A 14248-nucleotide genomic window follows, 5' to 3' on the forward strand; every position below is an offset into this window, starting at 1 on the left:
AGTTTTGAAAAATGACACAAGCACATTGATTTATACAGTTTTCAGAAGCCACATCTTTTTGTGAGGAACAAACTTTATAACAGATTTATGCCATTCCCTGAAAAACTCAGCATAAGCTTGTAAATACTAGTGCTGCAACTATCAATTATTTTGATTAATTGGTCAAGTATGTGTTTAATTAATGAAATATATAAAAAATATATTTTTTATATCTATGTGAACTATGCATAGTCCATCTATGTGTACTATGCATGTACATAAAATATAATTATGGCTATATATTAATATCACATTCTAAAACTTGCCCACAATAATAAAAAAAAAAATAGTTCAAGACTTGTCGATTATAATTTTGGATTATTATTGCGTTTACTGATTAGCTGTTGTAGCCATTAAAAAATAAAATAAATAACATTAATTTAATGTTATTTATTATAAAAATAACTATTAAAAGTAACATTAAATACATCAATTGTCCATTCCACTGTAACCGATTTTCTAACCATCATAGAAATGGAAGTGAGACCTTAGGACTTGATTTTAAAAGTTTAAAGCTGTTTTTGCCTAGTCTGAAGTCTCGTCCCTTGGACTAGAGTCTAACTTGGACATATCAAATGATTAATCTTCTGAAGAGAGCTGAGGATGTCCAGGAGCAACATTTTCGTGGTGCAGGATAAAAGACAATTAAGTTTCTCCTTTGAGACCACCCTGTGTGGATTGCTGGTGGGTCCAGCAATAATTCCACTCCTCACTGCTGTGAGTACTGAACACAGTGGTCAGTGTCTTTCTCTGGATCTAAGTGCTTCCTTGATTGCTTACTGTTGATTAAAGCACCCAGGAAGAAATCAAGGCAGCCTCTTGACTCATTGATCTTCAGCTGTCCTTGGTGAGCTCAGTGTTTGAAAGAGGTAGGCTAACATCCTGCTACCACAACCACCACGCCTTATGAATATGTAAAGGGACAATCTTGATGTTTAATGTCATTTTCTAATTTAAGTCATAACATTACACACATTAAAGATGTCATTTTCTAATTTAAAAAAAAAAGCTTAATGTGTAAACAACTGAAAAGCAATTAGATTAAAATATGAATAAGAAATCTGATTAAAATGATGTACACTCACATAAGATGATGACACTGGTCTTCTAGAAAAAGCTGGTTCATACTACATGAAGTGGGTCACCAATTCATGGGAGCTGCCATGTTGGGACACTATACAAGGTGGTGTGTTTAAAGATTGGCCAAGTTACTGCTACTTACGTTATAGTGTTCTAGCCAGCATGCAAGGTTTCCATCATTTAAGCTCATATAAACAAAACAATAAAATGGTGAGAAATTCAAACAGAAAAGACCAAACCAAAGACAATCAAACACCTCTGGTGTAAAGCAGCAGCCATCAGTAAACCAACCTCATGCATCCACACCACTAGGTGTCAGTATAAAGTACAAGAACACTAGAATGAAGAAGAGCATGTGAAATACAGATAAAACCCTTTAATCAATAATTAAAGGTCCCATATTTTACACCTTTCTGGAGTTTTATTTTAGGGAGAGTGGGACGGTGGGTAGTGCTCGGGGTGGTGAATGAAGGCGGTGACTGTGTAGTTCTTTTTACGGAAGTCACAACGGTTTGTGAAAAATCACAGCTACTTTAAGCAGGCTGTGTGAATTTTACTGTGGACTGACTGTTTTGAAACTTGTATGGTAGTTACATAGCACCTAGACCTCAGTTATCATAAAAAAAGCCAGGAAATTTCAGTTTTGACAATATGGGACCTTTAAGTGTTAGATTTTCCACATACACAACCATTCAAAAGTTATGCTGTTCCTTTAAACTTTCTATTCATCAAAGAATCCTGAAAAAAATATCACTGTTTCCTCAAGAAAATCAAGAAGCAACTGTTTTCAGCATTAATTATTAAAAATGTTTCTTGAGCAGCAAATCAGCATATTAGAATGATTTCTGAAAGATCATGTGACACTGAAGACTGTAGTAATGATGCTGAAAATTATCATTACAGTAATTATCATTACAAATTGTCATCACAGTTAAATAAATTAAAATACAAACAGTTATTTTGAACTATAATATTATTTCACAATATAACAGTATTTTTATCAAATAAAACAACCTTGGTAAGCTAAGAGACAATAAATAAATAAAGCATCTTACCGACCCAAACCTTTCAACGATAGTATATATTGTTGAAGAGAAAAACCTAATGAATAAAGAATAAAGTCCTACAGTAAATATTACAGCTTATGCATTATTATGATACTCACCCAGATGTTGCCGTCTTGATGGTATGGTTTCCAGTTCCTGCCTGTATCACTATAGAGCAGCCGGTAGCGTGTTGTCCAATCAGAGCTGCTATATCGACCCTGCGTGGCGATGGCTGTGACCTGTTTTCTGTTTCCCAGGTCGACCTGCAGCCACTGGTAATGATCACTGTCCAGCGGAGACCAGCCCCCAGCACCTAGAGAAAGTGCACAACACTTACTATCTTGTTGTATTGATCTAAAGTCTTTGTGCTTGTGTCACAGAGGGGCTAGAGAAAAACAGAACAGCAACAAATGTTGATTTTTTGTAAATGTTATGTTTGCTCTTAAAAGGGTTTTTTAAGAGTACAAATTGGACATCATACTCTACAGGATAATCTACAAGATTTTTGTAATTTAACAAAGATCAGCTTTAATGGTGTTGTTCAAGAGGAGCATCTGTATTTTTCTGTTTTTGCTTCTCTTGGAGGTCTAAGAACAGATTGTCCTACAGATGTTTTATCTGTGCTCTTAGCTGGAGGCTTTTGGACATTTGTTAAAGGCATATTTGAAGGATCATTAAATGTCGTAAATCTAACCATTAATATTAAAGAAACGATCCCTTTTCAGCCTCTCCCTTTCAACCACATGGCTCCATTCTGGCACGTAATACCTACTTCTCACAATCCAATCAAATCCAATTCAAACATTTTTCTCTTTGAATATCCTGTTTATCTCAAAATACCTCAAATCTTGTTGCTAATTTTTCATCTTCTGGCACTTTTATGTCCCAAGGGTTGATTTTTATTAATACTAACAGATTGTGACTTATTTTTAGTTCACATTAAATTTTTTTTTCAATATCATCTTTTACATATAGATTTTTTTTAATAAACGATGAAAATCCATCATAAAACATATGACTTATATCATATTACATGATAAAACTATGACAATTTAAAAGAGTGATATAAACATTAAAAAAACTTTCAATATTTGTGCACATATGATGGATGATCTTTTTTTTTTAAATTTGTGACTGTCCCACAGCTGTGGGGTAATTTCACAGAAAACCAATAAATATTGCCCCTAATCAAGTTTTATTTTATTTGCAATCAAGATACCAAGAAGGTAACAGTATCAAATAACTAAAATGAGAGACGCAAAGTATGAAGAAAAGTGATTTAAAAAAATATATTCTGAATTATGAGCAGAATATTCTTATTGTGCATCATTTCCAATCCAGCCTTAATTGTTAAATTATTAACAGTGGAAATATTATTTAACCATGAATTTTTAAAAATGTGTGCATAAATGCAAAGTTGATATTTAGAAGTAAATTAAGTCCATTTAGTTCCTAACTATCTTCATTGCAAACATAAGACAGAATGGTGCTGGCCGGCGACACACTGCAGCAGGCAAAGGGAGAGTCAGAGCGAGGACATAAAGTGAGGATCAGCAGTTTAGGGTGTCCGGGGATCAGTACAAGACAGAAGCTTAAGAGAGTGTAAGAGAGCCAGGGGACATCGACTCCACTGCCACCTGCAACCTGCCGCCGAGGCAGATGTTCTGAGGAGATAAAGAGAGCAGAAGAAGGGCACTGGAAGGACACTGGCAGCCCAGAAAGAGAGGAATAAGACAGGTAGCAGAAGACAACAGCTCCTGGAGTTGTTACGGTCCAGACTAAATAAATAAAAAACACTCGATGACTCTGAAAAAACAGCAGCAGACAGAACTGAAGAGATGAAAAATAAATTGCATTATGTTGGTCTAAACCCTGCCTGATGGGATATCTGCGCAGCCTTATAGATGTAGCATGTAGGATTTTGTGATGATAATGCACCTAGGCGATGATAAATCATATGGCATAATTTTTGAATAGTTTACCATCTGCTAACACGCTGACACTAAAAGAGAGAGACTCGGAATGTGATTTGTTATGCCCGTTTTGGTGATTTGTGTTTGTATTGTGTTCTTATGATTTCAGTCACTTAACAAAGTTAATCTATTTGATAATTTCTGGATTCAAATATTGATGTTCAGATGCAGACATTATGTTTGCAATATTGGTTTCTAATACAAGATGAAGGAGATACAGACAGCTGTCTGCAAAGCGACGCTACAGGCAGGACAGTATCAATGGGAGTGTGCTGCACATTAATCACAGAGTGATCTGTTTGACCTGATAATTAAAATTCAGTCATTACAGTTTTATCATGTTCATGCTTGAAGCTCTGCCTCAGTAATACATTTTCAGTCAAGTAAAAAATATATACTCTCAAACTTCAGCACCAATTAGAAATGAAAGAAAGTGTTCATCAAAAAATTAAAGATCTCCAGAACGTCTGTTCTGAACCCTTATGGCTTTCTTTCTTCTATGGAACAGAAAAAGAGATTCAACATGAAAATTAAAAACTTTCAGAATGACCCTCATGAAAATTCATATTTATACACAGTCGGCACAATTTTTAAAAAATGTTTTTGTTTCTTATGCTCATCAAGGCTACGTTGATTTGATCAAAAATAGAATTAAAAATAGTAAAATAATTGTTTTATGTGATAGCTTGTTTCTGCCACAGGATAAACATGGTCACAGTTTTTTCTGAGTTTACAGTATTTCACAATTCTGAACTTTTTTTTTATATTTCAAGACATAAACTCGCTATTCTGAGAAGAAAAGTCTGAATTGTGAGATTTAAACTCCCTATGGCAAGAAATAAAGTAATACTTGTGAGATAAAAAGTCGCAATTACCTTTTTTATTCCATGGTGGGAAAAAAAAACAGAATTTTGAGATATAAACTTAGAATTAAAATACGTATGGAAAATGTCATCTTAGAATTCTGAGAATGTCAGTCAGAATTCTGAGTTTATATCTTGCAAATCTAACTTTCTCGGAATTCCAAGTTTCTATTTTGCAATCCTGAGTTTATATCTTGCAATTCTGAGAAAAAGGTCAGAATTGCAAGATATGGTCTGTGTAACGCCTCACAATTCAGTTTTCAGACCATGAAAAGCAAAAGCAAAAATATATATATATATTTTTCATATACTTTATCAATAGATATTTTTGCTATAGTGTGACTTCAGAATAATTTGAATAAACAAAATCTAACCTCTAGCAAAAATAAATAAATAAATAAAAATTTAAGCAACATTTCTTTAATTTTGTTAGGTTTTTAGCTCTCACAATACACTATTTATACAGTAATCGCATCAGGTGCAGATTCACAAACAAGCAGGTATTCTTTGTTACCACGGCAACCGCCTGCGCTTCCACGCTTAACACTACTTTTCGTTGCCTTAAAATACCCTTAAATCTAGCAGTTATTAACTCTGTTCATTACAGTAAAGGCAGTTCATCGAAGATGAGGCGATTGTACAAGCTATATACTGTAGCTATAGTGCACCAATTCAAGAGTACTATGATTGATTTCAATTCATTATCGAATGGCAAATCCCCAAATCATTTGGATGCATCAGACATACAATAAAAATAAAGTAATAACGAATAAAATAAATAGATACAAACAATCAGCAGGACACCAGGATTTCTCTTTTCAGGATGCTCCTGATGGCCTGTACAAGACTGCCCTATATTTAGCACAGTTAATAACAGTAAAAATGACAACACTTCAGGTGGAAAAGGTCGTCCTCTGTGTTAGTCTTTTAAACTATTCCTCAATGTGTATGCAGTGTAAAGCATTATAATCGTGGCATTATAATATATATATATTGTTTGAATATTGAATATTGAAAATTACATGTGTGTAGCTTTTATAAAACACCCCAATGTTGGATGTTACCATATGTATATGTTACTGTAGATTATATTATTATTATTTTTTTTACAGTGTATTCATAATGTATAAAATATGTAAAATAGAGAAAGATTTAATTCACTCAGGAAACTTTTAAGAATGCAAAAGTAGAAAGATCTAGAAAGAAAGAGAAAGGGAAATAAAGGACATGGATCACTGCTCACATTCCTAATATTAGTCCCTCAATCTCATGCATGGACACATTGGTATTCAGCTGAGCTTGGGGTACATGACTGAGCACTGGGGGAATGAACCTTCCTTCCCCTCTGTCATTCACCTCAGTTTTCCCACCTCTCCCTCTCATTAGTTTCCAACAGGCTATTTTGTTTCCCACATACCAGCCAGAACAGCCGTCTGTCCCTTCCCATCTCCAGCTGTGAGGGCCAAACAGGTTTCTGATGAAGCAAGATTTGACCTTTCCCTCAGATTCATCTCACAGATGAACTGCTGCTAAACAGATACCCCTCCTGCCGGATGAGAGCGGAGGAAGCCTAAGCAAGTCTCAAATCTGATGTCTGGATTTGAGGTGATGCTGAGGGCAGACCGTGAAATGGCTGTGTGCATCTCACACGCCAGAGCGGCGTGATTACAGCTGACCTTCAACAGGCCATTTTCTGATGTAAATCCATATGAAAAACGTGAAGTGATGGATGTGTTTCATATAGTGTCAAGGTCTTTAGGAGACTGAGTGAAAGATGTTGCTTGAGCTGTGTCAGAAATGCATATTAAACCACTATACTTTTAAAGATCTAACAGGATGAACACATAGCCAGAGTTTTAACCTTTGTTCTTGAAGAGGTGGAAATGGGGTCATATAGGTCCACTGCTATACTTCATAACACATGAAAGCAGCATAAATCCAAGGCCTGGCCCATCCTGTATAGACTATAAATGGCAGAAACAATCTACACAACTAGTACAACCCTAATTCTGTTGAACTTGGGTGTGCCATCTGTGTATAACTATTACTTAGGCTAATTATTTAATTAATTAGTTATTCTTATTGTATACTTTTGAGGTGTTAAGTTTCTGCATACAGTCTCTGTTCAAATTATATAATATTACTTTTTTATGCTTTTATTACAACAACATCTTATTAACATCTTATTATTTGCTATGATTTCCCATTTTCAAGACAGAGACAGAAAGATGGAATTATAGATGAAACAATTAATGCATAGTTGGAAAGCCAGACAGCCAGACAGAACAGGAAAGATGGACAGATAGATATAACAATAGAATGATAGAAAGATACATAGAACAACAGACAGATGGATGGATGGACAAAACAGAGATAGATAGAACGATAGAATGATAGAACAATATATAGAATGACGAACGGATGGACAGACAGACAGACTGATGGATAGATAGACAGACAGATAGATAGATTTAGACATTAGATAGATAGACATTGATAGAACGACAGAACAGGATGGACAGACAGAAAAATAAACATCTAACAATAGAATGATAGAAAGATACATAGAACAACAGACAGACAGATAGATGAATGGATGACAAAATAGACAGATAGAACGATAGAATGATAGAACAATATATAGAATGACAGACGGACAGACAGATAGACAGACAGACAGAAAGATAGACAGATAGATATAATGACAGAATGACAGATAGAACGATAGAATGATAGAACTACATAGATTGTACCCTGTTATGATACAATGCATGCATTAAGAATACAGGATGATATCACTATAACTGTCACCCATCAAAGTAGATAAATACCAATCCTGCTTTCTATTGATTTTATGCTCACTCTCTCTCTTTTCTCTTCTATTTTCAGCCTGCAAATCTTTAAAATACATTAGTAAGGCTAAATAATGCATCAATGGTGGAGATAGAATATCGGATGCTGGCATATGGACATTACCTACAATAGTCCTTCATGAAGCTGCTCATCTAACTAGAACTAATGAGCCTTCCTCTGTGACATCATCAACCAGGGTCCCGCAGCAAACCTGCACCCTGGCACAACCGGCCTCGATCTTTTCTCGGCCCTCTGGTCCAGTGACATTGGAAATGGTCACAGTGATTGTCCTAAAGGTAACTATATTTATATATATATCTGTATGGATGTGGATTTCATTAGAGGGTCCCCAGTGTCATTGCTATTCATAATATTGAGTAAAAAGGGGGGGGGGAAAATCCCATCTATCATATATAAAAATGTCATACTCCACCGACAGGATAAGGTCCAGACTTCACCCTATTATTAACAGTCCTAATGACTAAATAAGACTGTGCAAGATCGATGGCAACTGCATATCAGCATGCGAATTCTGGGCAAGAATGACACAAGTGACAGGAATAACCTCTCTTCAACTCTGATAAGGCGTCATTAACATGCATCATGGCCTATGACTTTCCTACAGTAATAAGAATCCAATCTCTGATGAAACTGAGGGAAAAATGACACACACCACTAGGGCTTCCAATAAAAAACAACTCAAGTCTGAGTTTTTTCAAACATTACTCACCTAGGCATCTCTAAAGTACACGAGGGTTGAAAGAGAAGAAACTCTGTGGTGCACAAAGCTGTCATGTCATTGATATGAAGCCTCATGTGTGCAGACTGGCAGGCTGGAGAACATGTTCACTGGACACAACTCTGCGGCTTCAGAGTGACAGGGAGCCCTGTGTCGCTGATGGAGGCAGTGCCAGAGGGCATATCCCATTGCTTATTCTCACAAACCCCACCGGACTTCAGTGAGAAAGGTGGCTGAATGGAAGTGCCGGCCTTATACACACATGCAAGCTGCTATCACAGCCACCTGCCAATCTTGTGTCCCTTTATGTTGTCTGATCTTTTACGTCCCTCACTAAAGTAATCAATCTGGTCATATTACACAAAACCAAGCAAACTACAACTATTTCTAGTTGTTGAACATACAGTACCATGCTACTAAATACTGTATGTTCTATGGGGAGAGGGCATTGAAGGGATAGTTCACCCAAAAATAATAAGTCACCAATTACTCACTGTCAAAATAGACTTTAGAAATAAAAGAAGATATTCTGAGGAATGTGTGGGCAATTTTGAATTCTATGGTCAATAACAATTAAATAAAATAAAAACAATTAAATTGTATATAATAATATAATGCAGAAAACAATTAATAATATAATAATATAGAAAATAATAATTAATAATACAGAAAACAATTAAATTAAAAATAAATCTAATGCTGAAGCAGAGGGACAGATCTCTCGAGGACCATATGAGACTGTTCCGGCTGTTAGCTAGCACCACCAGCTACCCGGACGACGTGCTCTGCTCATTCTTTGACGCAAGCTTGAACACAGAGAGCAGAGCGCCGTCGTCCGAATATGGTCCTCGAGAGGATTTTGCCGCCTTCGTGGAGATATGGATCGCCATCCACCACCTGCCCCGTGGATGATCTCGTCAGATCCACTCCAGACCCACCAGGTGCGAGAGCCGGCGACAGTGCCCACCGCGAGGGAGTGAGCCGGGGACGGTGAGAGCGCGGAGTGAAGCTCCGCCCACTGCACCGTGGCTGAGGGTGAGCTAATTATACATCTGGGACTGCTGGACTTAGAAGGGGACCTGATTGACTGGGAAACAGATCTGGAGGTCGACTTGCCCCCTCTCCTCTCTCCTTTGTTCCCGCTGGTCCTGTCCAGCCCTGAGGGGGCTCCCGTTTCCCAGTCCAGCCAGGAGTGGGCTCTGATCCCTGAGGGCAGCCCTGAGAGCCGGAGGCTCACAAATGCCCACCTACCCGCCCGCTCCTGCCTCCTCCACCGCTGTCGTCTGGCAGCCTCTTTGCTCGCCCTCAGCCCACCATCAATACGGTGTGAGTGCCGTGGGTCTGCCATCCTCTATCGTCGCTGTGGCTGGAGCATCCCTCACCTCCGCCTCCAGACTCCGCCTCGGCCCGTAGACCCAGCGGCTCCACCTCACCTCCTAGCTCCCTCACCTCCACCGTCACCCATCGATCCACCAGCTCCACCGGGCTCCCTCGTCCCTCTGGCTCCGCCTTGGTCGGGCGTCGACCCGCCATCGCCTCAGGACTCCACTCCTCCGGCTGCACCTCGTCGCTCCATCCCACCGGCTACATTGGGCTCCTTCTCCTCCCACCAGCTCCACCTTGGTCCTCAGTTGCTCCGGCTCCACTGCGGATCTCCGGATCTCCGTCTCCGCCTCGGTCGCCAGAACCCTCAGCTCCACCCTGGCCCCCCGGATCCTCGGCATCCCCCTGGCTCGTTGGCTCTCCGTCTCCGCCTCGGGCTCCTCCACCACCTGCTCCGCCCCCCCTGCTCGGTCGCCAGAGCCCTCGGCTCCACCCTGGCCCCCCGGATCCTCGGCATCCCCCTGGCTCGTTGGCTCTCCGTCTCCGCCTCGGGCTCCTCCACCACCTGCTCCGCCGCCGTTGTTCGGCCCCCTGGAGTCGGTGGCCATTCCTCCTCCAAGGCTCCTCCCTCCGTCGGCTCAACCGTGGGTAATCATAATGGCTGTGGCCTGGGTCCAGCTTGGCTCCTCCTGCTCCAAGTCCCTCCTGGCTCCTCCCTGGCTCCTCTCTCCTTCGTCACCCCCATGAACTCTGTCTGCCGGCCCCCTCCCGGGTGTCCGTCCTCTTCCTGAGCCTCCTCCCAAGTTCCCACCCATCCCTCCCTCTGTTGTATCTACAGTGCGAGGATGCACCTTCCGGGAGGGGGGCGAAATGTCAGACTTTTGGACCCGTTTTGCCTCCGTAGTTCTTCCTGTGTTTCCATTTATGGTCTTTTTCCTGTTCTTGTTTAGTTTGATTACTTTATGATTCCATGCACCTGTGTTCCCCTGATTGCCCTGTGTTTATAAGCCCCAGTCTGTTCAGTTTGGTTTTGTCGGGTCTACTTGTTGTAAACGTCTTCCTTGTGCTCTTGGACTCCCTGTTGGACTATAAAAGACTCTCGTTTTTGTGAAATCTCCACATCTCCTCGTTTCTTCGTGCCCGTGCTCCAGCGTATTGTGACACACAATTACAACAAATGAAGTCATCATATGAGATTCAGAGATATAATGTTGCAAATATAAATTACATATAAAGTCAAACAAAGATATAAAACCACAAATATGGTTAAAGTCATAAATACGTAGAAAAAATGCAAATATGGACAAAAAAGTTGCAATTATGATAATAGGAGATTATGAAATTAGCAATTTTGAGAAATGTTATAATTGTGAGATATTAAGTTGAAATTATGTGATACAGTATAAGTCATATTGTAAGATATTGAATCATATTGTGAGAAAAAGTAAAATACAAAAAGTGTGGCAATTACAACAAATGAAGTCACTTTATGAGATTCAGAGATATAGTGTTGCAAATATGAGGAATAATGTTATCAGAATTACTAATTTTAACTCTAATGCTCTTAATTTATCTCTATGTAAAATACTGTACAAACACATAAAAATAGCTATACCATAATCTTTAAACCGATGCAAGTTTACTTTTTTTTGCCACCCTCATCTGTGTTATCATAATTTGTAGTTTGACACATACTCGTCATAACATCTTTGTCTTTGTTTTTTTTTATAAAAACTGCCTAATGATTGGCGGTTTGTGACATATCCTCGATAAACTCTAACTTCTAGTTCGAAATCTAGTTAATAATTAATGTAATTACTCATTAATAATTTAATTAATTATTATTAGCAAAAATTTGTTGTTTTCCCAACCGTTACTCCGTAATTTATGGTCATACCAACGCTTCATCAAAACAAAACATCATTCAAAACTGTAAAACTTTTGTAAAATAAAGAAAACTGCTTTCTGCCTTCTCGTTTTTTTTTTTTTTTCGGGAACTTCGGAGCATGTTACAATTATCCGAAACTCAGCACAATTTTTTTATTTCGTTTTGTTAATCTGTTAATTTTATATTTTATTTTATATTTTGTGTATAGGTCTATATATTCCTTTTTAAGTAGCCTATATAGTTTTATTCTGTTTTCTCCGTTCACAGAAACACTGCAGGTGCGTGATGTGACCTTGTGTGAATCTGTGTTCTACACTGGTTTCAAACAAAAAGCTGCATATTACCTGCCATTCATTTTCACTTAAATGTAGGCCTAATGCTTGGCGGTTCGTGACATATCCTCGAAAAACTGTAACTTCTAGTTTTAAATCTAGTTAATAATTAATGTAATGACTCATTAATAATTTAATTAATTTATTTATTTTATTTAATTTAATACTGGTATAAAATGTATAGCCTGAATGCACTGTAAGTCGCTTTGGATAAAAGCGTCTGCTAAATGCATAAATTAAATTAAATTATTATTAATTAAAATTAATTGTCTATTTATTAATTTTCCATGAGTTGGCTAACACAAGTTCAAGGACCGCATGTCATCACATGTTAGTGTGGAAAAGTAATATAAAAACTGTCAAGACTTCCTGAAAAAACATTTCCCTAAATAGAGCCACATGTGCCACGAGGCCATGGAAAACAAATGCAAACACAGTGTTCACAGTTTTACAGAAATATTCAACACTCTGTCCATTAGGTGCAACTTAATGAGCCTTCTGAGCCACAACAGTTAGCTATACTTTGACCCCAATAAAGCTATTTCACAGGACGGAGAGAATGCTTTTGCCCCCACCACTTGGCTACCATCTGAGTTACAGCTAGGCCATGATCCGACTCCATCCGCATCCTTGGCTGGACTCAGGGGTCTGATTTCAATGGCTGCCTAAGCAGAGTTTGACTTTGAAGGCTTTGATCCTGGAGCAATGCTATGGCATTTGACTTTTGGTAAAGAAAAAAAAGCAGCATGTCAGACCTCCAGGGTCACTGGGATCACTTAGCGCTGCCGAAAATAACCAGTGGCGAGCCGCGATTTGGGGAATCTAAAAGGGGCCTGACATTAGCAGGTGCCCGGAGGTGGACTGCAGAGTGCTACAGAGCAGGTCATTGACCTTGGACCATGGAGAACTTTTTTTCCCAGAAAAACCTGGAGGCCTGACTTCATTTTGCAGCCAGTGCTTCCACTGCTGTTTTGAACCACACTGTCGACCACTGCCAGTCCCTCCAAAAAAAAAATAGATTCCAGCTAAAGTATTTTCCAGTGATTGAGCTATTAAATCTGGTAACTGGCAAGAGATACACCAGAATGGAGGCAGACCATTGACATCAGAATGAAAACATATCACTGACCAATCAGACGTGTGCATGCAATCACAACCAAAATCCAAAATCACTTCTTTATTACTTCTATATAGTGCACTAAGTAGCATTCACTACAAAGGGATGAATGAACAAGTGAGTGATTTTGCATACAGCCAATCAAACATTTATTTAGGTTTTTATTTACATTTTATTGAGAAATAAATGAAAATAAAAATGCTTCCATATCTTCGAAATAAATTACATTTTAATTTTGCTAGTTTTATTAGCCATTATTTGTATGTAGCCCAAAATACATTTTGAGAAATTGATAACACTTAAAGCCTTTGTATAATGCATTATATAGAAATTCATGGTGTAAACTGTAATGCTTTATATATTTTCATAAATAAGAGTTAAAACACCTTGTTTCATCTGATATTGATTATTTTTTGTGTGCTTTAACAATGAATAGACACGTTCAAAATGTATTATAACTGTGGTTACAATTATTCATGATTTCACAGAATGCACTACAAGGCTTCAAGTAAAGTGTTACCAACAAATTTGTACACAAAAGATGTGAAAATATAATAAGCTAAATTTTGGCTATTGTGTACCATGTAAAATGCCTTTCATACCATGTAAATGTATAACAACAAAACAACCGACCAAAAGAAAAAGACATGGCATACAAAGCTACTCTAACTGTATAAGTGACACACCTATCTACAGTAATGTGTGGTTGACTCAGTACCACTAATATACTATTAATTGCGGAGATCTAAACAGGGATGCAACTCTAACCTCTAGGTGACAAGCTCAAATGATATGTTAACATCAGCCACCAGCTATGCTACCTAAGGTTACCATTTAACCGAGAAGCAGAAAGTGACACTGTCTTCCCTTACAGAGCCTCCAGACAATATTCAGAGATTGAGCTGTCACTTTTCATGTGTCTTTTTTTTTCTTTCTTTTTAAATCACAGATTGATTTAAGCATGAACACATCTGATACACTGCCAAAACCACAGT

The 14248-nt window shown here is 38.2% G+C and overlaps 1 protein-coding gene across 1 annotated transcript in view; it reads right to left on the reverse strand.

Moving 5' to 3' along the window:
• Positions 1–2284: 2284 nt before the first annotated feature.
• The window catches only part of LOC107758278 (contactin-associated protein-like 2), a gene marked incomplete at its 3' end in the record, with an annotated part of 190952 nt that continues 178988 nt past the window's right edge, over positions 2285–14248 (reverse strand). Inside the window, exon 3 of the mRNA XM_016575984.1 lies at positions 2285–2478. Coding sequence (XP_016431470.1) covers positions 2285–2478 — 194 coding nt within the window. The remainder of the gene's footprint in view (positions 2479–14248) is intronic.

The sequence above is a fragment of the Sinocyclocheilus rhinocerous genome, unplaced genomic scaffold (assembly GCF_001515625.1).
Source record: "Sinocyclocheilus rhinocerous isolate Xijiao unplaced genomic scaffold, SAMN03320098_v1.1 scaffold142, whole genome shotgun sequence".
Classification (NCBI taxonomy): Eukaryota; Metazoa; Chordata; class Actinopteri; order Cypriniformes; family Cyprinidae; genus Sinocyclocheilus; species Sinocyclocheilus rhinocerous.